Source organism: Aspergillus puulaauensis, chromosome 3 (genome assembly GCF_016861865.1).
Source record: "Aspergillus puulaauensis MK2 DNA, chromosome 3, nearly complete sequence".
Lineage (NCBI taxonomy): Eukaryota > Fungi > Ascomycota > Eurotiomycetes > Eurotiales > Aspergillaceae > Aspergillus > Aspergillus puulaauensis.
Window position 1 is genome coordinate 468,311 of NC_054859.1, and position 26,570 is coordinate 494,880.

The 26,570-nt window shown below is 50.7% G+C and overlaps 12 protein-coding genes and 1 non-coding gene across 13 annotated transcripts; 7 read left to right on the forward strand and 6 right to left on the reverse strand.

Annotated features, from left to right (window-relative positions):
* Window positions 1-518: 518 nt before the first annotated feature.
* Window positions 519-1,539, forward strand: APUU_30206S (enoyl-CoA hydratase/isomerase family protein; the record flags this gene model as incomplete). The annotated part of the gene is made up of 3 exons (XM_041701273.1): window positions 519-625; window positions 715-1,340; window positions 1,430-1,539. The coding sequence occupies 3 exons, from the start codon at window positions 519-521 to the stop codon at window positions 1,537-1,539; spliced, it is 843 nt and encodes a 280-aa protein (XP_041554175.1).
* Window positions 1,540-1,657: 118 nt separating this feature from the next.
* APUU_t30004A lies at window positions 1,658-1,738 on the reverse strand. Its single transcript has one exon. It is a non-coding gene; the product is annotated as a tRNA-Ser (tRNA).
* Window positions 1,739-2,752: 1,014 nt separating this feature from the next.
* On the forward strand, window positions 2,753-3,545 carry APUU_30207S (rhamnogalacturonan acetylesterase RgaE; the record flags this gene model as incomplete). The annotated part of the gene is made up of 2 exons (XM_041701275.1): window positions 2,753-2,852; window positions 2,908-3,545. 2 exons carry the CDS (start codon window positions 2,753-2,755, stop codon window positions 3,543-3,545), a joined length of 738 nt encoding a protein of 245 aa, XP_041554176.1.
* A 251-nt stretch (window positions 3,546-3,796) lies between these two features.
* Window positions 3,797-6,271, reverse strand: APUU_30208A (isochorismatase family protein family; the record flags this gene model as incomplete). The annotated part of the gene is made up of 1 exon (XM_041701276.1): window positions 3,797-6,271. One exon carries the CDS (start codon window positions 6,269-6,271, stop codon window positions 3,797-3,799), a length of 2,475 nt encoding a protein of 824 aa, XP_041554177.1.
* A 753-nt stretch (window positions 6,272-7,024) lies between these two features.
* Window positions 7,025-8,227, forward strand: ILV5 (Ketol-acid reductoisomerase; the record flags this gene model as incomplete). Its single annotated transcript, XM_041701277.1, has 1 exon — window positions 7,025-8,227. The coding sequence occupies one exon, from the start codon at window positions 7,025-7,027 to the stop codon at window positions 8,225-8,227; it is 1,203 nt and encodes a 400-aa protein (XP_041554178.1).
* A 315-nt stretch (window positions 8,228-8,542) lies between these two features.
* On the forward strand, window positions 8,543-9,770 carry APUU_30210S (threonine/serine dehydratase; the record flags this gene model as incomplete). The annotated part of the gene is made up of 2 exons (XM_041701278.1): window positions 8,543-8,864; window positions 8,959-9,770. The coding sequence occupies 2 exons, from the start codon at window positions 8,543-8,545 to the stop codon at window positions 9,768-9,770; spliced, it is 1,134 nt and encodes a 377-aa protein (XP_041554179.1).
* A 171-nt stretch (window positions 9,771-9,941) lies between these two features.
* On the reverse strand, window positions 9,942-11,279 carry APUU_30211A (putative Rad51 family DNA repair protein; the record flags this gene model as incomplete). The annotated part of the gene is made up of 2 exons (XM_041701279.1): window positions 9,942-11,162; window positions 11,220-11,279. The coding sequence occupies 2 exons, from the start codon at window positions 11,277-11,279 to the stop codon at window positions 9,942-9,944; spliced, it is 1,281 nt and encodes a 426-aa protein (XP_041554180.1).
* A 336-nt stretch (window positions 11,280-11,615) lies between these two features.
* Window positions 11,616-12,000, forward strand: APUU_30212S (uncharacterized protein; the record flags this gene model as incomplete). The annotated part of the gene is made up of 2 exons (XM_041701280.1): window positions 11,616-11,833; window positions 11,895-12,000. 2 exons carry the CDS (start codon window positions 11,616-11,618, stop codon window positions 11,998-12,000), a joined length of 324 nt encoding a protein of 107 aa, XP_041554181.1.
* A 209-nt stretch (window positions 12,001-12,209) lies between these two features.
* APUU_30213A (TBP-associated factor 8 family protein) lies at window positions 12,210-13,323 on the reverse strand (the record flags this gene model as incomplete). Its single annotated transcript, XM_041701281.1, has 2 exons — window positions 12,210-12,991; window positions 13,053-13,323. 2 exons carry the CDS (start codon window positions 13,321-13,323, stop codon window positions 12,210-12,212), a joined length of 1,053 nt encoding a protein of 350 aa, XP_041554182.1.
* Window positions 13,324-13,792: 469 nt separating this feature from the next.
* COX17 (cytochrome c oxidase subunit VIIa) lies at window positions 13,793-14,372 on the forward strand (the record flags this gene model as incomplete). The annotated part of the gene is made up of 4 exons (XM_041701282.1): window positions 13,793-13,822; window positions 13,920-13,962; window positions 14,172-14,207; window positions 14,293-14,372. 4 exons carry the CDS (start codon window positions 13,793-13,795, stop codon window positions 14,370-14,372), a joined length of 189 nt encoding a protein of 62 aa, XP_041554183.1.
* Window positions 14,373-15,630: 1,258 nt separating this feature from the next.
* Window positions 15,631-16,248, reverse strand: UBC12 (NEDD8-conjugating protein UBC12; the record flags this gene model as incomplete). The annotated part of the gene is made up of 3 exons (XM_041701283.1): window positions 15,631-15,941; window positions 16,051-16,141; window positions 16,228-16,248. The coding sequence occupies 3 exons, from the start codon at window positions 16,246-16,248 to the stop codon at window positions 15,631-15,633; spliced, it is 423 nt and encodes a 140-aa protein (XP_041554184.1).
* Window positions 16,249-16,906: 658 nt separating this feature from the next.
* On the reverse strand, window positions 16,907-19,999 carry chsG (chitin synthase class III; the record flags this gene model as incomplete). Its single annotated transcript, XM_041701284.1, has 6 exons — window positions 16,907-17,044; window positions 17,103-17,926; window positions 17,990-18,836; window positions 18,894-19,255; window positions 19,317-19,806; window positions 19,904-19,999. 6 exons carry the CDS (start codon window positions 19,997-19,999, stop codon window positions 16,907-16,909), a joined length of 2,757 nt encoding a protein of 918 aa, XP_041554185.1.
* A 5,086-nt stretch (window positions 20,000-25,085) lies between these two features.
* Window positions 25,086-26,399, forward strand: APUU_30217S (uncharacterized protein; the record flags this gene model as incomplete). Its single annotated transcript, XM_041701286.1, has 2 exons — window positions 25,086-25,122; window positions 25,177-26,399. 2 exons carry the CDS (start codon window positions 25,086-25,088, stop codon window positions 26,397-26,399), a joined length of 1,260 nt encoding a protein of 419 aa, XP_041554186.1.
* Between the last annotated feature and the right edge of the window lie 171 nt (window positions 26,400-26,570).

The following is a 26,570-nucleotide window of genomic DNA, read 5'->3' on the forward strand; positions in this document are numbered from 1 at the left end:
TCCTCTTTCTTACTATTCTGTAATACGTTCTAACTTTCCTGTCACACAGCCTGATACTTCTGAACTGCAGCATACTCACTGCTCATCTCCTGCTTACTGACCTGTCGAGGATCTATCATTGGATCGGTCGTTGCTGGCCACTGCGAGCCGAGGCACGTGAAACCGCCGATTGAGAGTCAGTTTCCATCTGAATTCAGACATCCAGCTGCTCCCCGCATGAAACCGCCTCTGCATCATTGCTCGATCGTACTGGGCTACATACTTGCTCCGTTTTTTTACCAGAATGATTGCGCTTGGATACACTTGGATGATAACTTACTGAATTTACATTGCACATTCATTCCGCGGGATGCGTGGTCACCCTGGTGTAACGACTAATCATCTCTCCACTTATCCTTAACCTCGGCTGCGTAGCTTGGCCGCTATCTTGATATATAAATCACACCACAACATCTTACAATCAAGCCTTGATAACAAAGTACAACATATATAATAGTTGGATAGACTACACTTACACCATGGCCTCCAACTACTCACCAAAATACTTCAACATCACATTCCCCCAAGAATATGTCGCGCACGTCGAAATCAACCGGCCGAACCAGCTCAATGCGTTCTTCGAAGCGTACGTCCAGAACATAAGAATTTCTATTTATTCCTATCTCTCCAAAACCATACGAACCAATCCATACTGACACCCAAACCAATATGTAGCATGTGGATCGAACTCGGCCACACCTTTACCCAACTCTCCACCGACCCCTCCGTCCGCTCAATAGTCCTCTCTGGCGCCGGGGACAAGGCATTCACAGCAGGCCTGGACGTAAAGGCCGCCTCGCAGGGCCTCCTCTCCGATAACTCCTCAGTCTCGGACTCCGCCCGCAAAGCCGTACATCTGCGCCGCGAGATTGCCTCCTTCCAAGAGTGCGTCTCCTCGCTCGAGAAGTGCGAGAAGCCCGTTATCGTCGTGCTGCACGGCTTCTCACTCGGTCTGGCGATTGATCTCTCCACGGCGGCGGATGTGCGGGTCTGCGCGAAGAACGTTCAGTTCGCTGTCAAGGAGGTAGATATTGGTCTTGCCGCGGATGTGGGCACGTTGAGCCGGCTGCCGAAGGTTGTTGGGAACTTTGGCTGGGTGAAGGATGTTTGTCTGACGGCCAGGCTGTTTGGGGCCGAGGAGGCGCTGCGCGTCGGGTTTGTGAGCCAGGTGTATGATGAGAAGGAGGGGGCTGTGCGTGCTGCGATTGAGCATGCAGGACTTATGGCGAGTAAGAGTCCAATTGCGGTGCAGGGGACCAAGGAGTTGTTGAATTGGTCAAGGGATCATACGGTCCAGGATGGTGAGTTTCTTTTCCTTTCTAGGGCTGTTTGTAGTTTGTGCTAGCGTATATTATCATGATGGATATGAGGCTGACAGGCTACTATCTAGGTCTCCGATACACGACAGTCTGGAACAGTGCTGCGCTGCAGACGGGCGACGTCCAGGCGGCGTTATTATCTGGTATCCAGAAGCGGAAGCCAACCTTCGAGAAGTTGTAAATTTGGTACTACCGACTATTGTACAAACTATTGGGTATCCTAAAACGAAATTAATTCAAATTTACACCTTAAATATGACCTCATTTCTGAATATAGATAAAGAGCAAAAAAATGAAATCGACAAGACAGAGATTCGAACTCTGGACCCCGAAGGGATTAGATTTCTAATCTAACGCCTTAACCGCTCGGCCATCTTGCCCGGTGAATGAAAAATACATAATTTCAATGCATAATAAACCAATGCAGTAAATTTACACATGCTTTTTTCTCAAAAGTAACCAATATGTAGGCTGGTCTTTTCCCGATTCAAAACGCCTTCAATTGAAGGTTTCACATAATGAGGTAGATTCCAGATTGCTAAGATCTAATCCAATATCCCCTGAGTTCTGGGCCCTGGAACCGAAGGTCATAAAGTTAAAACTAAGCGTATAAGCAACAAGCAACAGATCAGACAAGGCGCCGCTCCCTTGACCCGTGTTCGCATAGCATGCTTACCCACCTTACGGAGTAGACTTTGCAGTATTGGCCCGGTTTAAGAAGTTCAGCCGGGATATCAAGCGGACTACCTTTACGCACAGGGGCATTTTCAATCTCGGAAGGAGATTCTGATAGGTGGAGAAAGGCAGCCCCTGGTGGTTTCACCGGGGTCGGATGATCATCGTCACTTTCGACGCGGGGAATTGGCAGTTGACACATTCTGCACGATACTTACATACAGTGGCTTATTTGGATCATAGCCTGTGTGGGAGCTCCGGCCTCCCTCGAATATCGCTTTCATGGCCTGGAATATATTTGGGTTGGTAAATAACAGCCGCTTCACCAGACTGCAGTGCCTCGACCCACAAGATCTATACGAAACCCTAGTACTAATGTGACCTTAAACCACAGTGATCAAAGCGAGTCGGTGACAGATTCCATGAAACGATCTCCCGCTGGGCCGAGTTTCATCAACTCTTTCGGAGTTTATGTGGGGATCGGGGGAATGGTTGACTGACATACCCTTAGTCGGGGGGTAAAACGCCGAGACTGACGACATGTTCCACGTATACGATGACTTCCTCACTGAAGAAAGTGCCCAAAAACCCAGATAGGAATGCGTGAGGTCGACTGGGGTATATAAAGAGCCATACGCCGCGTTCGAATCGAGTATGCATCTTCATTCACCAGAGCAAATTGAGGTTTCAAATCACGCAAGCTGTCCGACACCTTCAAAATGAAGTCCATTGCCCTTTCTACTCTTTCTCTTCTCCCATGCGCGCTGGCACAGACAGTATACCTGGCTGGTGACTCCACCATGGCGTCGAGCACTCCCGGTATGGTACTCCGTTCAATCTCCCAAGGGAGCATCAGGCTAAGTAAACATCCTAGGATGGGGCGACTACATCGCGGACAGCCTCTCCGTCGAGATCTCAAACCAGGCTGTCGGTGGCCGCAGCGCACGCTCCTACACCAGAGAGGGCCGTTTCCAGGCCATCGCCGACTCTCTCCAAGAAGGTGACTACGTCGTCATCGAGTTCGGACATAACGACGGCGGTTCCCTTTCCGAAGACAACGGCCGCACAGACTGCCCAGGTACCGGTGACGAGACATGTGAGACCACGTACGATGGCGTCGCCGAAACCGTTCTTACCTTCCCCAAATATCTGGAGAACGCTGCGCAGCTGTTCCTGGATAAGGGTGCTAAGGTCCTGATCTCCAGCCAGACCCCGAACAACCCCTGGGAAACCGGCGAGTTTGTCTATGGCGCGAGTCGCTTTGTTGAATACGCCCAGTTGGCGGCTGAGACAGCAGGCGTTGAATATGTGGACCACGGGGCTTATACAGCTGCCATTTTCGAGTCGTTGGGTGCGGACACAGTCAACTCGTACTACCCTAACGACCACACCCACACCAATGATGCAGGCTCTGATGTCGTTGCCGACGCATTCCTGAAGGCTGTTACATGCAGCAGTGTTGCTCTGAACGATGTGTTGTCAACAAGTGATTTCGCTGGCGAATGCTTGTAGTCAATTGATGGGTATTGCGGCTATATATGAAATCAACATGTAAACGAGGAGCAATACAACAAATGTACATAAAAACGTATACATCGCTGTATAACTGTATCACGAGAAGCAAGAAAATGAGATAAATAAAGATAAACAGCAAGACTAGACACGTCGTCAATTCTAGTTGATTCTTATTATATAGTGGGAATCGTAAATCTCGTTTCATCGTCACTGTGGGCTCCAGTTGAGCTAAATGCTGGATGGGGCAATCATTTTACTTCCTCGAGTACTGTTCGGACATTGCCACGCTTTCCGACTCGGTTGTAGTACTGAGACAGATTGGGATATGTCTTATCTGAAATCGGCCCTAGGGTTTGGACAATGTCTCTTAAGACCGGCCAGAGAGCGCAGTCATCGATTGCTAAGGTGCTCCCGCCGAGATAAGACTGACCGGCTAGAGCTTCTTCCCACGAAGCTAGCGCATCAGGCTCGGTCTCTTCGCCCCTTTCACGGTGTTCGCACCATTTCACAAGTAGGCTATCGATGTCGGATAAATCCTTGCCACCGTGCAACACCTCTACGCCTGGCCGGTCTAAGCTCGGGGGGCGCTGGGCCAGGTAACTCAATATCGCGATATCGCCGGAAATTTCTGTGCCGTCGCAATCAATATACATGGGTAATTTCATCTCATTGCCCGATTTCGGGGCAGGAGGTGATGCTGTGTTGTATCTGATGCCATTCTCACTTAAAGCAATCTGGACCCGCAGATTAGCTGTCTCATCTTGGCTTAGTACCAGCTTTGTTGCAGTGGGCGTAACAAAGTTGACAACGTCAAAGCCTTTGCCATAAACGGCATTCCAGTCAAAGTCGAGAGACCTGTTCTCTTCTCCAAAAGCGCGCACCAGTCGTTCAGTTTCTTCCGCGTCTCCGTGTATTACGGGATGCGCTTCACTTTCGACCTTAGACACAGCACCCTGGCCCCAAATTGTGTCGCCATTAGGGTCTAGGAAGGTGCCAATATGTCGGAAAGTGAGCGAGATCCTCTGCCCTCCATGGGAGCATTCCTCTGTTGATTTCTCCGACTCCTGACGTTTATCAGGTTTAATGCCATGAAGCCAGCGAGAGTTCGTCTTTTCACCCAACACAAAAAGCGACTCGTGAGGCATGGGCACACGCTGACTGAGTCTACCCGAGCCTTCTTCGTTTTCTGAACCTTTTTGGCGGAGTACCATGACTCGCTCTGCACCGAGACTGACATTGCAAATTGACGAACCACGAACGATGTCGAGGGTCTTATCCGAATGCTCGGAGATCCTGTCCTGCCCACTACGGTAGAGTTGGATAAGCACATGATTCAAAGGGTGTCCGAGAATACGTTCCACTATATGGCGAACCTGGTCCACTGTCGAGGTAAAAGGTTCGAATGGAGGAGACTCGTCCGCAGGGTGACGGTAGATTGGTATCGAACCGTCTGGTGAGAATTTCCCTTGAACAGCAACGAGACGGGGCACCTGCCCAGACATGTGGTACATCCTCTGCCAAGCCACCTCGTCGCGAATACGCTCAAATGCATTCTCAGGCATATCAATATCATAGACAATTCGGGAATCGCCTTCTCCAATGACATCGCCTGGGCGACAGATATTTAGGGAAGGTTTCAACTTCCTGACTCGGCGGGTTTGCGTTCTTGACGAGCCGGTCTCATTCTGGTCAGGCCGCTTACGGCGTACCTTTGCTCGCGTTGGTTTGTCTCCCGGTTCGGATATGTGGGACTGTTCGCCTCGTTCGGCGTAATAAGAGCGATTTCGTACACGAGTTAATTCTGTAAGCTCCTTGAGGTGACCATGTTCGTCATCGGACATTTCGGCTAGTATATCGTCGAGCCTATGGCGTCTCATAGGAGGCTCTGGGCCCTGTGTTTCGATGTCTGAGGTTCTGCTGAGTTTTACACCAAGCTCCTCAAGGTCCCCTTCAAGTCCGGACGGGGGCAGAGGCCGTGCTAGTCGTGGTTCGCTGCGTGCGATCTGATCGGTCTCGTCGCGGTCAAGCTCGTCGAGGAGTTCTTGGGAGGTGATGCCGTTAGCTCCTAGGATGTCGGCCATGTATCGCATGGCTGCTTCGTGCCTGAAGAAACTCCGGTAGCCTAAACAGTCCTCGACTAAGTAAAGCGTAAAGCCGTGACGGACAGCGTCAAGCGCAGTAGCATAAATCGACGCGTTGGAGAGAGATCCGCAGAGGTAGAGCTCGGTTATGAAGCGTGTGCGTAATGAAAGAATCAGACCAGGAGATGACAAGGCTGAATAGTCTGATTTATCTATCAGGATATCTGAATCGGCATCAATAGCGGCGAGTAGCGGGGCGGGGAATTGAGCTCCAGTAGATTGAGGAAGACAGCAGCGGGGGTGCTCGGTTGAAAGAAAGGCCTCCTCGTGCACAGGACCTCTCAGCTCAGGATCTGTTGACTGTTTCTTGATCGCGTCCTCGACCCGGTTTAAAACGACCAATTCCTGGCCATCAGCACTGAGCAGCGGCTGTTGTGACTCATAATACGAGCGAACCCAGATCACATCGCCCGTGCGACGGAAGGCATTCGCAAGTGATGGAAGGATCTCGACGATCTCCGTCGTATTCGGGACAGAGAGAGCGCCATTTGAACGAACGAAGTCATTCTGAAAGTCGAGCAGGAGGAGTGCTTTTCGGGTCTGGATTTGCGGCAGATCACCGAAGGCGGAAAAGAAATCCATGTTAGCTGCACATGGCCAAGAGGAGGGGTGCAAAAGGGGGAGAAGAGTTCGAGAGAAGAGATAACGGTCAGCTTTTCAATGGACTTGAACCTCCCCAAAGGCAAAGGACTCGGAAAAAAGTTACGCGAGGAATCGAGAAAAAGCCGCAGACGGCTTTTCAAGTTTAAAGTGGATCGGAGACCATGCGGTACGTAAGTCAAAGTGCGCCGCACTATGAAACGTACTTTCAGGGTACTTTGGACTTTGGAGTCGTGAGATGCAGCCGAGTTGTACAGAGTCGGAGTACTTTGTTTAGTGAGACCTGAGGCATAAACAGACACCTCAGGCAGAAGCGGGGCCTACAAGGGGGCATAATCGCCTAGAGTTCGACTCCAGATTCCAGAACACAGAGAGACCGGGGTGAAGGTAGCACTAGCCGGGGTAAAGGCAGGGCAATGGGTGCCAGTACGCACTATTCTGCCCCAAGCGATTGAGTTCATCACTCTCAGTCTTCAGGCTCCATCAGCGGAACTAGACGTTGACTCCGAGACCCAGAAAAGGCGGACCGACATCGGGCTCCATTCACCGGGGAGGGTGAAGACAACTCCGAATCACGTGTAGTCCCAATAACTGGACTTTCCCCCAGCAACGACTTTATAAGCTTCTGCGTCCCCGTCCGGTGGTGACTCTTTTCTTTCTCTCCTATCATCCTCCTGCATTTTCAATCCCTTCCAATTCCCCCAATCTCCCCTCCTCTCCCTCAATTCTCACACAATGGCTTCCCGTGGTCTTCCCCGTGCCCTCCGTGTGGCTCGCGTCGCCGCCCCACGATCTGTCGTCTCCGCCGCCCTCCCCCGGCCTTCTCTGGCAAAGGTTGCTGCCAATGCCGTCCCCCGTGTGTCGACCCCCATTGTCCCCGTCCGTGGTATCAAGAACATCACCTTCGCCGACTCCCAAGAGACCGTCTACGAGCGCTCCGACTGGCCCCGTGAGAAGCTTCAGGAATACTTCAAGAATGACACCCTTGCCCTCATCGGTTACGGTTCTCAGGGCCACGGACAGGGTCTGAACTTGCGTGACCAGGGTCTCAATGTCATTGTTGGTGTCCGCAAGGATGGTGCTTCCTGGAAGGAGGCCATTCAGGACGGCTGGATCCCCGGCAAGAACCTTTTCGACGTTACCGAGGCTGTCCAGAAGGGTAGCATCATCATGAACCTTCTCTCTGATGCCGCTCAGAGTGAGACATGGCCCGCTCTTAAGCCCCTCATCACCAAGGGCAAGACCCTCTACTTCTCTCACGGTTTCTCCCCTGTTTTCAAGGACAAGACTAAGGTCGATGTCCCCAAGGATGTTGACGTTATCCTCGTTGCCCCCAAGGGTTCCGGCCGTACCGTCCGCACTCTCTTCCGTGAGGGCCGTGGTATCAACTCCTCCATCGCCGTCTTCCAGGATGTCACTGGCAACGCCAAGGAGCGTGCCATTGCCATGGGTGTCGCCGTCGGTTCCGGCTACCTGTACGAGACCACCTTCGAGAAGGAGGTCTACTCCGACCTCTATGGTGAGCGTGGCTGCCTTATGGGCGGTATCCACGGTATGTTCCTTGCTCAATACGAGGTTCTCCGTGAGCGTGGCCACAGCCCCTCCGAGGCTTTCAACGAGACAGTTGAGGAGGCCACCCAGTCCCTGTACCCCTTGATTGGTGGCAACGGTATGGACTGGATGTACGCCGCCTGTTCTACCACTGCCCGCCGTGGTGCCATCGACTGGTCCAGCCGCTTCAAGGACAACCTGAAGCCTCTGTTCAACGAGCTCTACGACAGCGTCCGCGACGGCACCGAGACCCAGCGCTCTCTGGACTACAACTCCCAGAAGGACTACCGTGAGAAGTACGAGAAGGAGATGCAAGAGATCCGTGATCTCGAGATCTGGCGCGCCGGAAAGGCCGTCCGTTCTCTCCGCCCCGAGAACCAGAAATAAACTAATGCGATGTACAAAGCTGGGTTGGGAAAAGTTACGAATGTACCATGACTTGATATTTTCTGTTCATACAATAATACCAATACAAGCATTGGCTTAAGACTGCTATCCTCAAATATCGTAGATTTTCTCTCAATTGACTCATACTTTCCCGATTTCGCAACCTGTGGAGATAATTTGATAATGACTCCGAATTTTGGTTACTCAACTCCAACAACTCCGCAATCCGCTTCCACCCCACCATCATCTTCCTCGTTCTTCCTTACAAGACAAGACAAAGTTACTACCGTCTCATCCCAAGTTCAAGTCCTCGAAATGGTATTCACAACCCCAACTCCGAGCTCCATCCAAGAAGCCTACAATTTGATAACACCCTACGTCCATCGTACCCCGCTCCTCACGAACCGGACCCTCAACACCGTCGCCTCAACCCCACAAACCCCAGATGCTCTTGTCGGCACCCCCTTCGAAGGCTCGTCCCCAGCGCAGCCGAAAATAAACTTCTTCTTCAAATGCGAAAACTACCAGCGCATCGGCGCCTTCAAGGCCCGGGGTGCGTTCCATGCACTGCTAAGGCTAATTGAGCGCGTCGGCGAGGAGGAGGTCAAGAAGAAGGGTGTTATCACGCATAGTTCAGGTTCGTTATCATCTGCATCCTAAACATTATCTAGACGCCAGCCGATCTGGTTAAATATTGTCTCGAATATGCATTAATTGAGTTCTGGGAATAGGAAACCACGCGCAAGCCCTCGCCCTCGCCGCCTCGACCCTGGGCGTTCCCGCGTACATTGTCATGCCGCGAATCAGCACGCCGTCGAAGATCGCAGGGACACAATCGCACGGTGCAGAGGTGACATTCAGCGGGTCGACGAGCGTGGAGCGGGAAGCTGTCGTTGCGGAAGTCCAAGCGCGGACGGGGGCTATTTTTGTCCCTCCCTATGACGATTTCAATATTATATGCGGCCAGGGAACTACTGGGTTAGAGATGCATGCGCAGTATCTTGACGCTGTGAAAGGGGAGCCTAAGTTGAGTGTGCATAATAAGGCTGGAGGTGTTGGAGCAGGACTAGATGCCGTGATTACGCCGGTTGGAGGCGGGGGGTTGAATTCCGGGGTTGCTACGTTTTTCTCAGATAAGGAGACGAAGGTCTTTGGTGCGGAGCCCAACTTCGAGGGTGCGGATGATTGTCGACGTGGACTTGATGCCGGACAGAGGGTTGAGCGCGTGAGGACGTTGACGATTGCGGACGGGTTGAGGACGCCGGTGGGTGTGCTCAATTGGGAGGTTATTTCGGATAATAAGAAAGTGGCCGGCGTATTTTCTGTCTCTGAAGAGCAGATCAAGGCCGCTATCAGGCTTGTTCTGGAGCGGATGAAGGTTGTTGTTGAGCCGAGTGCTGTTGTTGGTCTGGCTGTCTGTTTGTATAACGAGGAGTTTCGACGTCTTGTTGAGAAGGAGGCACCAGATGGTTGGGATATTGGAATTGTCTTCAGTGGAGGGAATACAACTGTAGAAGCCATTGGGAAGTTGTTCAACTCATAGACCTTGTGATTAGATATCAGCATGCATGATTTGGACAGCAATAGAAAAACTGGCCGGGAACAGCATTCAAAGCGAATGATAACTTTACCGAAAGGCCAGACTATAGTAGTAAACTACCTTTAGATGCTGTGTGCGGCTAAAAGGTCACTGGAGCATTTCAAGCTAGTATAGTCAACTGAATGTAATCCCCTCCCGCCCAATATTAAAAGTGAAATCTCCGCCTCCTCGCTTTTTGAGCTCCTCCAGTATCCTTCGTGGCCAATCCTCTCGTTCCCATCCGTTCACTGATCCCAAGAACTCTCCCCTCATAACTACCTCCTGACGCATGGGCGCATCCTTCTGAGCCTCATAAACGGTTACAGTAGGCGGAAACGGGCGAACGACAACCCGTTGCAATACAAGCCGCAAAGTAGGAAATAACCCCCATGGGGCGGGTAAGGGAGAGCGAAAAGATGGTGTTTTCAGTACGGTGTCTAATGGGTTATACGAGCCCCAGGGTACAGATGAATTTTCCGTTGGTTTTCCGGTAGCGGAAGTAGTGGTATATATGACGGAGCAATTGAAAATATCTTGCAACCTCTTCAAACTTGTCACCAAATCAGCGTATACATCTGCGATGTGGAAACTCTCTTTCTGGAGGCGTTCGCGTTCAATTTCGGCTGTGGATCGGCCAATATCCTCGGTTCTGGCGATTTCGTCTTGTAGCTTATCTTGCCAGAAGAAGGCAGTTGCGTTGTCAATAACTATAGCGTTGAGAGCTCGGTTGGTTGATGGATGTCTGTGGAGCTCGAGAAGATATGCATCTAACGACTGCAACGTAGCGAGCAGTGCCAAAGACGACTGTGGCCGGAAAACATGGACATGTCGTAGAGACTCGAGAATCAGGGCCTCAATGGAGTCATCTAGAGAGGTATCTGACGAGAAATTTTCTACCTTCGTCTGGAGCTTGTTTTCAATGATTCCGCGAGCAACGGTACGTATACGGTCGGCATCAAAACGGCCATCATTGTCAATGAAGGCAACGGCGGAATCGAATCCATCGAGTGAGACTCCATTGAAACTGGATGGCAGAACTGCCATCGCAATCAGCTGGTATAGCATTTGAGATTTCCCAGCTGCCGAGGAAATGCTGGAGATCTCCAAGACAGGATACGGCCGACTATGGAACACCGGCTGGATGGGCACTTCGACATGAGCCGGTCCACGATCTGCTGGGGCTGGGGTGAAATTCATCTGATCACCAGCATTATTCTCCTCTACATTAGACAAGTTATGTAGAGGCCGAGGGGGTGGCCAGAAGATTCCCAGGATCTCATCGATGGGTGCAATACCAAAACGGGTCCTGGTGCTTTGTGAGCTCTCACGATGCAGCACCCTCAAGTCATGCAGCAACTAAAGCAAGAGTCAGTAAAATCTTACATCACATATACAAGGCAAAGATCAAAATACCTCGTCTAGGCCCTCCTCATGTACTTCGAGGAGTAGTTTCTCCCCGAAACTGGCGGCCATTTGTGAGCCTCGTAAATGAGTACCATTAATTGCATATTATTTCGAGAGCAATTCATCCGCAAATCGGTGGCAATGGCCTAAGCCATAACAATCAAGGAGGCGGGAAGCCTAAGCATTAAGACACAGAAGTGGGAGATGGATGGGACGATGGATCAATACCGGCGGCTTTTCTCAGTCGCGGGAGCTCCGACCATTTGTTCCCGCTCACCTCCGTTGACTTCCCATACTCCTCTGCACAGCAAATCGCCCTCCACACTCCTCTTGTACATATATACAGCTTTAACACCTACCATACGAACAGTTCCTACCTTTTCGCAAAATTGCCGATCACCACCAATGGCACCCCTCGTCCCCGTTTTCTCTGCCGAAAAGCTTCCGGAACATGTGAACATTGTGACCAGGAACTTCCAGGAAAAGCGCCGCAAGGGCGGTGCAGTGGAGCTCGAAAAATGCAAGCTCTTGGAAATGGTACAATATTCATGCAACCCTCCTCAAGACGGGGTCCCCAAACCGGGGGTTGTGGTCTGCAAACCGGTGGTGCGCTTGTTTAGGCGGTAGGTCGGCGAGCTCTTGTTGCACTTTGAAAGATCGCGAACTGGCTGACTTTTTCCTTAGATGCGCAGGAGGATTAACCGTCGAGACAACTTCATGGGAACGTATTCGGCAAGCGGAAGAAGACGCGAAGCAAAAAAGCGAGGCTCGGGATACTTCGAAGGCCTAATACCGGCGAGAACGGCCAGCATTTTGCATAACGGAGTTTGGGTTGGAGTTTGCTTGCTTCTACGGATACGACTTGATAGCGATTTTCATGACAATCTCAATTATACTATACATGGGTATCTTATCGAATAATGCTATAAACATAAATGTTGTCAAACGCCTGACGCCGCTATGATGCTCCTCTTCATATCAAACCCGATTGTCGGGTTCTCACGCACTTACCCAGCTCTCAACTCTTGATAGATCTGGATTCTGCTTCGCGTTGGCCGACTTCTCGTCCGGCCTTTGCCTTGATGACGCCGCGTTTCGCCGCCAGAGACCCCTTTCACAGTTTATAATCGGCGGCAGTTCTATGCCGGCTAAGCCCTTGGTCCTACCTGGCTTCGCTTCAGTCTCCGCGGCGGCACCAGATTCGACCTCCGTCGCATTAAAGCCGCCACCGGCTGAATTTTTCGGCGACTTTTTGGAAAAACTCTTGACCGTCTTCTCAAACATGCTCTCGAAGCTCTCTGGTCTCCTACCCCATTGCTTCTTATCACGGGCCCCAGACCCGGGCTGGTTGTCCTTGAATGCTGCCCGAGCTAGCTTACGCAAAGCTTCCTCGCCATGCCGCCCATCATCCGCCGCGCGCTCACGGATTTTGCGCGGATCTCGTTCTCGCTCGGTGAAAACTGGTGTGTGGCGGTAGGTATGCTTGCTCGGGAACTCGGGGAAATGCTTCGGAATATACGGACTTCTGGCGCGATCGTCTTCTCCACTTAACTCTGGTTCGAGAGAAGGCAAGATCTTAAAATCATCCTCTTCTTCAGGCGGAGGGCTCGGTAGCTGTGTAGGGATCGGTTCAGTCTTTGGGCGAGGCTCTAGGTGTGGGACTAGCGAATCGACAGGCAGGGAGTGGCGCTTCAAAGCGTATTCAAAATCGTGAGGTATTGGTTGGAGGCGTCGACTCGAGAGCATCGACGTGCGCACGTATGATGCAAGTCGGAAAAGATCTAACACAACCCTTGTCAACAATTGCTTCTATAGCGATACCTTAATCAGTGCATAACATACACTCCTCTGCCGCATCGCGGAAACTCTCAACCGCCAGAGGATCCGCGATCCCAAAGCCAGAGTTCTGTAAGGACTGTCCAATAATGCGACTCATAACCCCGTCGACGTAGGCGTCATCGGCGATAGCAGGCTCCGGTAAGCTCAAGTCAACAGGTTCATGTAAACGATGGTGGTGGTGGTAGGGGCGCTTGATTCGTTTCGCATCAGGCTCGGCCGGCTGTTCGGAAAATGTCGAGAATGACCGTTTGGCGGCCGGCTCTGGTGGCGCCATTGCAGAGTGTAGTTGAGGACAGGGTGAATGAGTGAGTTGTTCACGGTTGAACGCGATGATGAAGCCAAGCAGCAGATCCCGTGCAATTCCACGTGACTTTGGCCTCAGGCATAAACTAGTAGCTGCCTTAGAACATTTCGGGTCAACAGTGACTCTTTAAAGGCGTTGGATGATGTCTATTTGTGAGCTTACTAGTGAATACTAAGTAAAGAATTACCTGTAGGCATTTTTTCAACCAGAGTCAATTTGCGTGGTGTTGCGCTATACTGCAACAGAATCAGGCCACTCAAAGCGGTCGCTTACTGTACCGTGCCGGATCGGAAAGCTTCACTTCGGCTCAACATCACCACTCATTCCCTTCTTCTCTCTCCTCTCTCACCTCACCACCACAACGCAAAGCAGTTCCGTTCTCTGCTGCACCCTCTCGGGATAGACTCTCCTCGTCAATTCCTACAATAAACCTTTCGCAATGGCTGCCGCTGTCGCTCCCATCACCGGCGTACGTTACTCATCCCCACCACTTTTCCGACTGGCACCTTGGAGTCCTTCCGCCATTGCGAAGAATTGCATGACCGGCTAACGTACTCGTTGTATAGATGCTCCGCCGTGGCCTGGTCCTTGACCTGAGCACCGCCTTCGGTAAGCCCCTACCTGATAGCATCGGCCCACGCTCGAAACCCGGCACAAGCTAGAAGGGGAAATCTCGCATTTGGAAGTTCAGATCCCGGCTTCCGAGCTTAAGGTGTCAATATACCGTTAAAGTCTCGGTGGCTGCTGTATCTACGAAAACCGCGACTTCCGCTAGTTCGCCACTACCACGACAGTGACTAATTGCTCTATGTTTATAGGCTTCGGTACCACTTTCGGCTACCTCTGGTGGTACGGTAAGTTGAGATCAAACCATCCCTCCCTTAGCCTACATAGACTATTCTGTCGTCAATTCGTTCTAACATGCTATCTCTCAACCAGGCTACCACCTCCCCCGCGTCCGCGCCCGTGACAACTACTACGCTCGCCTCGAGGAGCAGCGCGCTGCCGGCCAAGTCTAGACGCCTCATTCACAATTGTCAATTTCCTCGATTAGCCAGCCGAAAAATCCAAACGATGTAGACGTCTGCACGCTTTCACTTGCATAAACATCACGTCTACATCCTGCGAGCTAGCGAGAAATGTTTAAGGACATATACCCGGGTTCCATTCGTCCTTTTCTTTGTCTACTCGTTATACCCTATGGATTATTGCCCAAGTCTGTGTCGGCTGTCTGATGGAGATTTGATGTGGTGTGACGGACCGAAACAAGAAAGCAAAGCTATGTTAGACTATCTACTATCGAGTATTCTCCTTTGGTCTCTATGCCCGCGCGTTAGTTGTATATATACATTTGTGCTATCAACCGTGGTGTTGTATACTATTCGGTCTTCGATTCTCGAGTGCGTAGATATGTAAATATCTTATGGGAAAGCGTACCGGCCCAGCCTGTGCCAGGGTATACCGGCGCAAATGTCGGGATTCTCTACAGGCCTAAGTCTTTTATACTACTAATCTCATATTCAAAACCAGCATTTATGATATACAGCAGAGACAGAGAAAACCTAATACCACATTGCCCCTAACCCCTGCCATATAGAAGAGCAGAAAACTGAGGGACCGGCCCTAGCAGAAAATCGCAAGAGTCATATTCATCAGGGAATCTATCCAGTCGCTAAAAGTAATTCATCAGATAGTAAGCCTTAATAATAGGGGCGTGTAGTGGCGAATCAATCCCAAGTCCATCCGTATTCCGTATTCCGTTTCCATTCCATTCCATCTATGCCCATCCAGAACCATCATGACTCCTAAGTTAGCCAGCCAGACACAGGGCCTGAACTGCATCGCATGGATTGCGTCGTCCCAGAAAATCGCTACCCGAAGGCCAACGATTCGCACCGTTGGTATGTTCTTGTCTATCGGTTTTTGATATAACGAAATCCCGGCTCGTCTTCTATCAAAGAACGAGTGTGCTGGTGGTTATAACGCCGCGAAAGAGAGGTACTCGTAGGTGAGGCGATATCGTATACCAACTACCTATCGTAGTACCTTATCGAAGGAGACGCTGCGGACGTTCCCCCCACCCATCGAGTTCCGGACATTGCGCTTGAACACATCGCGGTTCTGCCGTAGGTCCTCCGCGGCCTCTTTATTCAGCGGATCGGAAGCGTTCGGTTCGAGGAAGAGGAACTATCGTCCAAACCATGTTAGCACCGGAACAGATGAAAACAACACGCATGATCAAACTTCATAACCCCAAAAGTTCAACGTAGGATATGATTAAAAGAAGGTGAAACAGACCTGCATCCCCACAACAACCGCATTCAAATTCAGAACGGGCTTCCAGTCCTCGCGCAGAATATTAAGACAAACGTTCCCCTCGAGATCAATATTTGGATGGTATATCTTCTGCGTGCATTTCACTTTCGGCGGGTCATGCGGGAAGTTCTGGTTCACAGCGAAAGTGAAGACGAACGAGCCGCCCTTGTACATGCCCTCGTCGGGCTCGATCGTAAGTGTGAAATTCAGGATGTCGTCGGGGTTCGGGAATGCCATTTTCATTGTGTTTCCAAGCGTGAGCTCTTGGAGGTCTATACAGGTAAAGGCCAAATGTTAGTGGTGATTTGTGATATCTCTTTTGCTGGCAGCGGGGAAAGGCATCTATCCGGAAACACCCCGCGGAGGTGGATGCAGACGTACCTCGCTGGACACGCAGCTGAGCGGCTGTGACCTTCTTCTTCTTCTTCCCCGCAGCGCCTTCGGCATTTTCAGCCTGCTGCTGCTGTTGTTTCTGTTGGGTTGAGGCGGTTAGCTGGAGTTCGCGTTGTCGTGATGCGTCCGATGGCCGGCCTAAAAGGCACGGGGAAGAGAGCATACCATAGACCAAATTTTGAGCATGATGAATACTGACGCAGATAGAACAGAACGAAATGTCGCAGAGACGGTGTCGAGAGAACCCGGGGCTTTTATGGGGGAGTGGTGAAGACTGATGTGACGGATAATAATCAGAGGCGGCGCGCCTCTACGAGGGGAAGGGTGGGGTCCGGAGCGATTAGTTGCGTTTGTAAGTGTTGCCACTAAGAGTTCAGCCGACCTTGTTTTAATCGCGGAAGCAAAGTCCGTCAACGCCTTTTGTAGTGGTAATGAGTAAACTGCGTAAAAAGAAATGCTCACAGACTACCTCAAAAGAAATCACTCGGCATGGAGTTCGCAAATGGATGGGAGCGGGTGGAGCCGCAGCCTGACGCCATTCAGCCAAGCCTCGATTTCTGCCTTGTACACTTTTTACCTCTCAACAAGTAGGGAGTCACGCTTCAGATGTCTCATTGAATCTAACTACTAGGAATCTACATAATCTCAAGAGCTCCTGCAGCCTGTAACATGAGTATCTCAGTGGGCACAGTGCCGGAAGAAGAAAAAGAAAACAGTGATTGAGCATCATATGTAAAATACAATATCACAACAAAATGTGCCAAGAATAACTCCTGGGTTCCCATGCAATACATCCACTTGCAGGGTATCTTCGTGCTTGACTTTTCATTAGGGAAATATGCTTCTACCGGCGGGCGAAGCAGCAGAGAAGACCCGTCTTGCCAAGGAACCAAGTGGCTCCGATAAAACGAACGAGAGCAACAAAAGCATTAGACCACAGAAGGGCTTGGAAGAAACGCGCTGTTCGCTCGGTTGATTCGTTCTGTAGGTTTCCGTTAGTTTAAGGTCAAATGATGGAATGGAGCGTCATCAAAACATACCGTAAATCCGAACTTGTTCACGCTTTCGCTGGTAATGCAGACAGCCATCAGACCGTTACTAAAGAGCCAGAGAGTGACCAGTCTCGTACGGAAACTCTTGTATGAGTCATCCAGGGACTTTTCTTCCTTCTCCACCGGAGCCACATAAGGAGTCAGGGCTCGCTTGACAGTGGACTCAAATTGGCTGTCAATATCGGCCTGAGGCTTGTCGATTTCCTCAATAACTGCCTCCTTGCCTCCGGAGGTCTTCGCGGAGGGGAGCGCATCCGCTTTATCGGAACCTTTAGTACCCCAGGACACATCGTGCCAATTGCTGAAGGCGTAAACGTTCAGGATGTTGATATAAGAAGACTGGACAGCCATGTACGCGGGGAATGACGTGAACATGTGCCACGGGTCCAAGTACATGAACGACGCAACGAAGTAAAGACCGAATGTAGCAGCAAGAGCAATAATAATAATACCAGCACCGCTGGATCCGAAGAACGAGCTCAGGAAGGCACCAACTCCGTGAGTCGTGTCAAAATCCATGGTATCGTGATTAGTAAAGGCGCGTACCACCAGGTAGAGCGCATCAACGACAACGTAAAGTTGAATGATACCAAAGACAACAAACGATGCGAGGTATGTGAACTTGGATCCCTTCGGTCGGTTTCCTAGCGCGAGAATAAACTGCAACAAGAGGAACGCAAGGTAGATGTATTTCACCAAAGTGTTGATGATAGGAGTTGCAGAGTGACCGAATGGGAAAGCAGTGTCACCGTTGCTCGCGCTGGGAGTTCCGACCAAGTCCATAATGACAGTAGTTGTAAGCCAGTAAGATGCTATTAAGATGAATGTTAGCGTAGGTAAACAAATAGTCAGCAAACGGGAGTCATTTGACTTACCGAGAGAAAACCAGGTCAAGAAAGTTGAGAACCAATTGTACAACATTTGAAGATGGAGGAAGAACATTCGAATAATGTTGTGTCCACTTTTGTACATACGTCCAAAGTGCATGAGCGAATAGATACCGGCAGCAAAAGAACCGTTCAGCCAACGACGACGCTGGGAGATGAACTCGGGAGCACCTTCGGGTACATCGGTTTCACCCTTGGAGGCCTTAACATATGACAAGTGCCATTTAGAACCCGCTTTGGCCACCAGTTCGAAACACAGGATACGATCTTCGGCCAAGAACATGTTCTTCTTGAAAATGTTCATGCCCTCGATACCCTTCTTACCCAGCTGTTTGGAAAGAGTGTGATCACCATGGAAATATTGTTCAAGAGGACGACCCATAATCGCGCGGAATCGGTATGCCGAGAACGCACCAGGCAACACACTGACATAGCCAAAAGAACTCTCCAAAGGCTTATCAAGAATGTTACTGATCTTATACTCAAAGTTCTGTGCGGCAACTAAGGGGTTGATAAGTTTCTTCCATCCCTTACCCAACATAGCGTGAATTTCACCACAAGCACCTCCAAGATCCTTGTCGTTGTAGAAAGCTTCCCAGAGGTAGAGCAAAGACTTGTGACCAGGCTTCGTACCAGCATCGAGCAGAATGCAAACTTCGGGGTTTAGAATACGGCCGAAAGCATTGAAAAGCCATCTGTGAGAGTTGATCTTCTTGCTGTTCTTTTGCTTGAGGCAGAACATCATCTGCACAGGAGGAAGAGTGCTAGGGCCATCATCCGTGGGTCGGATGAGCTGCTGGTTAGGGGTGACAGAGAGCTGGGTTGTGTACTCAAACTAGTACTTGTCAGTAAGCAAATCCCAGCGAAAGTAATCAGAAAAGTATGAGCATACAATATGAGCAACGGTTTCCTTTCCATCAACATCACGCTTCATGACACCATCCTGGTAGATACCAACCGTGGCCAAGACATCCAGGGTGTCCTTGTCACAAGGGTCGATACCATCGAAAACAAGACAGACCACAATCTTCTGCCAGGCGGGACCACCTTTATTCCAGAACTCTGATTTTTTGAGATTGACAATATCGCGAATATTTTGCATAACACCGTGCAGTGTACGGGCGGTGAGCGTCTTATCTTCGTTATAATAGGTGATGGCGATCAGCAACTCAGTATGTCTGTTGTACATCGCCGGACGAAGGTTGTAACCGTTGTGGAGTGTGAATTCGTTGGGATCGCAAGTCGCAGCAGTGTCTAGCCCGGATTGTCAGTTCTTCGATCCCAGCCCAGCCTAAGCCCTGCAAAAGCTACTCACATCGCATATGCGTGAATTCTTCACTTCCACCCTCAAGATCATTCCGATACTTGGCCTGAATAGCATTCTGAATGGCGCTAGGGACAGGGTAGTCCACACTCAGGACGGAACCCTGGACTAGCTTAACCTTTCTGGTAGCATAACGGCGAAGTCCACCGCCGCCGCCGCCGCCGCCGCCAGGGCCAGGCGCCTGTCGTTGCCGCCAGGCTTCTGTAGAAGAAGTTTCGCTGCGAGCGTAGGGCGAAGCTACACGTCCCGGGACGCCAAAGGCGGCTGCAGGGTTCTCCGACTGGCCTGAGTAGACCGATCCATTACCACCGTATGGATCATGGTACCCGGCATCTGGAGTGTAAGATTCCGTCAAGCTGTATCCGGAGGTCGGTCTTTGAACTGGCGAAGCCGTCAGGCCACGCTGATGGGGGTCATCGAAGGGCCCGGCGAAAGGGCTTTGCTGGCTGGATAACAATCCCCTTGAGGCTTCTTCTTCGTACTGAAAAGGCGGAGACAAAGTCTTAGCTCACATACTCGGTAAAAGAAAGAAAGAAAAAAAAGCGAGGGTTCATCGCATCAGGCCGCGCAAAACTCACAGAGGTGTTGTTAGGGTGTCCCAGATCCTGAAGACGATGGGCATCATCGTAATCTTTGGCCCCAGGCGAATTGGAACCAGAGCCGTTGTAGGCCATGGTAAGTGTGATTCAGGTATGGTACCTGCGAACTGGGCTTGCTCGAGGTCAAGGAAACACAAGTTGAAGCAGAACGCAAGGACTCGAAGGGAAGGGGTATCAGGGAAACAGGGAGAAAAGGAAGAAAATTGGCCCCGACTTAAGGTCAAACAGGAGCAGAGACCGCGTGAAGTCCACGCGACACGAAAGAAAAGAATGAATAAAGATGAACAACGCGAAATAATTAAAAAGCGAGATGGAGCGAGAGAAGCAGATCAGAAATAAAACAAGACAGACGAGGGAGGCCTTGAGCTGAGCGAGAGGCGCAGGACGAGCAGGAACGTGGAAAAAGCCGCCAGGGCTGAGGACTAGGAGGCCCCAAAAAAACAGACAGCAAGTGAGACACCGTTGAACTAGGAAAGGGAGCGACGAGAGAGTGGCTCCAGTATATTTAGCTGCGACTAGTCTTCACTCTTCACCCGTGGTTAGGAAAGGGAGGCGGAGAGGCGCAGGATGAGAAAAGTTGTGGTTGCAAGAAGGAAGCCGGGGTTCAGCGAAGTAAAAATGAGCCACCCTTTTTTTCTCTTCCAGCAATCCAGACACGCCGCGAGAGATTGGAGGTGGTGGTGGTGAGAAGGGGAATCGGGGCCAGGATTCCTTACCAGTGGCCGGGGCTGGTTACAAGCGCACGCTTCCTGCAACTCCAGAAGACTGGTCATTTATCGGCTCTACACGCATTTATCTTGATTCTTGTGTTCTTTGAATTCTAAGTAGACAGTGCTCATATCCCGTCACTCTTCCATCGGTCGAGCTTGACTGTATCCTTCCCACAGTATGTTCATGTTGTTCTGATGTTCTGGATGTACACCGACAGGGGATAGACGATGAAACTTGCAAATCTCGAATCCACTCGCCGTATTCTGTAAGCCAATCCCTCTAAACATCCGCACCGGTAATTTGCAACCAACAATCTACTTGATCTCTTCATTTCAATTGCGCCGCCATCACGGTGATCTCGTATATTACTTGGAGATTGTCGACAAAGGAACTCTTGTCCTTCGTATAAAACTCTTTGCGCGCATTTCATTCGTTGCCCCCTGGAGCGTTGAGACACATTGAACCGTGCAGCGACTCCAGCGAGTCCACACCGTATTGCAGCAGTGACCATGTCCATGTCTTGAAAGGGTGTGCATTCCATATCTTATCCCTTGCCAATGTGTTGGTATCGTTGCACAGGATTCCTCAGGAACCGCGAAACATGGAAGATGTCGCGCTGAGGCATGCCATTCCTGATGCTGCCGCTCTTCCGTCATACACGAAGATCAAAGACTGAGGCTTCATGATGCGATCAGGCTCTGTATTCTCAGATCGAGTGTGACTAGCCGAGCACCGTACACCGTACACCGTAGTGACCGTACGCCTCCAAGCGGAACATTTCAGGGGGGCCTGGCGGGGGTCATCCGATGCCCCCAAACTGGTTAGTTCTCCGCCAAATATAGCAGGCTCTCTTAAGATTCACTGTGGATTTTCACCAGACTCAACCGTGTTTCTTTGCCGTTGGTCGCTCGGGAAGCGAGTTTTGCATCCTTAATTGTTGCCAAACTCGAGGAGATCGCCCAACCGTCCAATCCGAAGAATGCGAGAGACTGTCGGTGGAGCGACCACTGCCAGCGGGCTTTCTTAGTGGCCAATCATTGTTTCAGTGGCACCGCCACCCAATTTCTCCTATACGGTATTGTGCTTGGTTTTTGCAAACTCGTCTTGCCCCCTAAACCCTTCCGTGGCTGAGCAGCAACTTACCGCGATTTCGGCGGTTTTTCTAGTTGTCTTCCATTCCTATTCTTAGACTCTTAGCGCCAGCTCAGCCGGTCTGCTGGAGAATAATAATGGAGATGGGTGCAACCTCACAATTAACGGCCTCAATATCATGCAGAGCCGCAGACCCCTCTTTCTAGAACTGATAGTGACATTGACCGCTTGGGACGGCACATGAGTCGCCTTACAGAACAGCCCATGATTCATGCTGTTCCCTCCAAGCTCAGCTGGACTCCTGGAGTGGTTGCATTGCAGGTTGACCTGAATATCAAACTGACTGCCTTTGCTACCCTAAGGATCAGCGCTTTTAGCGTCAAAAGCTGAGAAATCTCAAGACTCAACGCCTCTCTCTCTGGTATCTCCTCCGCGGCTCCGGTTTTTCTTAGGTCGCTTTGTTTTACATGCGACATCCGCTTCGGCCTTCGAGCCTTCGAGCCTTGCGAAGGCATTTAGCATGATGTCGATCAGATACTTCGAGTGGATTAACTCTGAATAGTTGCAGATGTCAAGTGAGACCAGCCGCCCAACGGCATGGCATGTCCACACCATGGAATGTTATGTTGGCACTTTAATTACACCAGCACAGTGACTCCCCTCGGCCCGCTGAATCTAAAAAGAATGTTTGATGCACGGGTTGATGATCCCCTCAATAGTAGTACACCACTGCTGCCGTAGAAACAGGTTGCCTCCCTTGGTATAGGTGGCCTTTGCACATCGGCTCGCTCGTTGTGATGATCTACAGGTACCTACATGCCCTGTAGGTGTAGACTACTTCTTGTACCTGGCAGTTGTATTTCGGACGCAACCGAGTCCGAGGAGCGGGGCATGTACCTGCAGTTCCAGGTGGCAACAGTACCATGAATTCATACCAGGTACGGATTAATTGGGGTTGATTTGTGCGTTCGGCGCATCAGTGAATATCGACTTCACTTCATCGGTATCTTATAATTAGGTGAATAAGGAAATACTGGCTTCCAGTAGTCAAATTCAAAGAAAATTTTGTTGGCTCGTCTATATAAAGCCATATAGAAGAACGGCTGGATGCCAATTGGTATTCTTATCGTCGAATGCTATTATTCCTTATTCGATAAAATTGAACCAAACTTGGATTGCATAGCATGCGATGGATGTGGCCTATACTTTATAAATGTAGGCTGTCGTGTGGGCTGCCAAGTCGTGGAAGAAGTGATGGTTGCGGGAACATATATTTATTTTCTCACCTGCAACACAATCCTCAACAATCTTGAACAGGTGCATTTTCATCAATTACACCCGGGTAGCAACCAATACAACAGTGTCAAATCCGTTGTCCGACTGGTCTATATTATCCCGATAACAGGCACACTAGATTTTTTGATAAATTGCGTCTAACGCTGGGCAACAGCCCTGCATATATTGGTCAGACTGAGATGCCCCATCACCATGCATGCCCAGACAAATGTGCATCAGGCTGCCTTTAAAACTGTGTCGCTGTTGCACGACACATGCGGGAAAACTGTATGATCGGCCTACAACCTCACACTGACACACTGGCAGTGAGTTGGCCTCTCCACTCGAGGCCGACGCTGACAACTCTTGAGCGACAGACAGGTTGATGTACAGTGGACTACATTATGCCCCGAGAGCGCGAACCTTGACAGAGCGACAGGACGCTGCTTCACCACAATCTCAGGTTCAAGCTCGCCAATCCCCGCGTTGGAGTCTGGACTCTGAACAATCATACAATGAGATGGAGACAGCCACTGAGGAACGAATGAGTGTTGTGAGACTTTCGGCCTTTGACACTCATGCTCCTTGAATAATCAGCCTCCAGACTCCACCATGATCTGGATTCTCGACGGCGGACGCCAGCAAGCCGGAAGAAGGAAGGATCGGAGGCAGTCAACATTGGCATGAGCGTTGCCCTCATCTCTTTGATTACCTGCCGTCCGTGCCTGAGGCGAAGAAGCGCTGTGATTCGACCAGCTGCCCCGGTGTAATCTCCCAAATCTCCCGGAGAGAACGTGGGTTGGTCCAGAACCACTCACTCACACTTGGAGGAACCACTCTTGGGACACGCCCGCCATCCTCTCGCGCACGCGCTGCACAGACGGGATCTTGCTCAATCAGCAAGGACGATGCGTGAGATGAGACACCGGACCGCCTAAGCTCCATGCTAGGGGGCCCTGGCGAGACTGACTTTGACCTGAAGCAGTTCGACATGGCTGGGTGGACTGTCTGATCGTCCCAAACGCCTGCCGGAAAAGTTGGAGGACAACGGACTTTGCAACGAGTTGGTCGAGTGAAAATCATCGTCACAGTGTTGGTTCTATACCTTTTCCGGACTCGCTGGCGGCTGCGTGACTGGCTCGCTCTTTCATGTCGCGCATCGAGACCGAGAGTTTAATATAAAGAAACCGAGAAAATTAGTGACTGGTGACACAGCCCCGGCCTCATGATATGACCGTGAAATAACAGGGGAGCTACGTAGTACAGAGACGACTTCATATGATTGAAAGCAGCAGTTGTGGCAGTGAACAAAGCCGAAACTGTGGAGGTAGTGTGCGGAAGTGCGTGCGCATACTCGAGACTGTCTCTCCTTGGTGCCTTTAATTGCCGTCTGGCGCTCCCTCTTCCTCCATCTCCACTCCCGCCAACCCCCCAGTTGATGAGACAACTTGAGGTCTTTTCTCTTTCATCTCCTTCTCTCTACTGATTTATATTACCCTTTCTTTTATATCGTCCTCCGACTTCACCAGTATACTTTCTATATTCGCCGCCCGGTTTTTCGCATCATCGAGGGATTGTTTTCCCCTCTCGGATTGCCTCGTTTCCCCTGAACCGTCGTTTGCGCTCGTACCTGAACCTCCGCCAAACGCGTGTCCAACGTCGTCAACCTCCTGACAGCGGACCACCAAGCAATTTACATTGAGCCACCCATCCTAACGACGCAACAAATTGTCCGATTGGGAGGACCCCGGCCTTGAACCTTGATATATTGAATATTTCGGATCCACTAGACAGCAGACTATGACCATTACTGCTTATAGTCGCTCGTTCTAGTGTGCCAGCCTCGATATATTCAGTTCGAAGAACATCGATTCCCTTTCATGATCCAACTATAACTCCCACGACTCGACGTCTGGAGTATCTGTACACTCGTTCTACACAACATATCACGCTCTCTACGCCGTTGACCGGCAAGCCGTTCTTTTATTTTCCCAACACCGTTTAATACCCAGCGAAGCCTTCATATTTGTTACGACAGCACTTTTGAGTTCTTTGTTCAGTTACTGTTTCAAAATATTTCACCATGTCACCTCACGCTATTGATCCCCTCTCACCTCACGGTATGTACTGTTATTGTGTCGACTGCTAAGAAATGCATCGCTAACAAAACATAGCCTTGTTTGCCCGTGCCGGCTCAAACTGTAAAGAATGTCCGCAAGAAGCTCCTTCTTGTGATTGCCCATCCGGCACAACATGCATGATGACAGCACAGTCATGCAACGAGTGCGCATCTGTAAACTGTGTCAAAACATCCACAGGCAGTTCCTCAGGCTCACAGGAGAGTTCATCTAGTGGGGACGGAGGAGGAGGAGGAGGAGGGGGAGGAACCAACGCGGGCGCCATTGCGGGTGGTGTTATTGGAGGCCTTGCGGTGGTTGGAATCATCACATTTCTGATCTGGTGGTTTGTCATCCGCAAAAAGCGCCAACAACAATCAGACGAGTCGGAAAAGAGCTCGTACGCCCCCCGTGCTGCTGGCAGCGCCGCCAGTGGTGCGCAGTCAAGGAAATCAACTCACTCAATTGCGTCAACCGTTTTGACTCGAGCGTCGAATGTTATTCAAATCGCCTACATTCCGGGCGTTACGAACCGATCTCCTCCGGACACACCTCTCGTACCCCCTGTTCCTCCTCTTCCTGGCGCGTCGGCCGATCAGCATTTCTTCATGCCTGGAGATCTCCGCGACTCGTCCTGGTCTGATATGACGACCGATCGCCGTTCCATGGCCAACACTCTACGAAGCAGTGTCGCCACGACTATCTACCGCAACGATGCTATCGTGAGCCCTATCCCTGCTCAGCAGGTGACACGTACTCGTGCTGCCATGGTTAACGTTCAAAATGGTGCTTCACCTCAGACACTGGGCCCTGATGCTCCCGCTGTTCCTGCTATCACCCAGTCGCAGCTCGCCAAGGCAGGAGTTACCGACGCGAACAACAACAGCTCAATTGTGGGCCGTGCTGTCACTGCTAAACCCGTCATGGTGAAGACTCTTGGAAAGAAGAACAACGCGGCGAAATCGCCTGTCCAGCCTATTGCGGAGCAACCTGAATCTAGTCCCGAACCCTCGTCCAGCAGTTCTCTTGTTGGCGCAACCGAGAACAACACACCCAACAACGCCGAGACGACAAGGCGATCTAAAGTCCCAACAGTGATCGAAGACTCACCAGCTATTATCCAAAGCCCCTTCAACGACCAAGCCGAAACACCAACCGAGACAGACAACAAACGTAACTCGGCCTTCTTAGACGGGTCCGACGCAAGCACGAAGCGACACAGCGGAGCACACCCTCCCCGTGGAGAGAGTCCCTTCGCAGATGCAAATGAAGTGAAATAAACCACTTAAATAAAGACACCTCATTTTCCTCCGTTTACTCACGACGTCTGATTCTTTCTTTTTTTGTGTTGGGTTCCTGTTTGGCGCATGGGGGTGGAAATCTCAATCTCAATCTCGCCATTTTTTTATTGTTATAGATGCGATGCTCTCTATTTTCTTGCCCTTTTATTT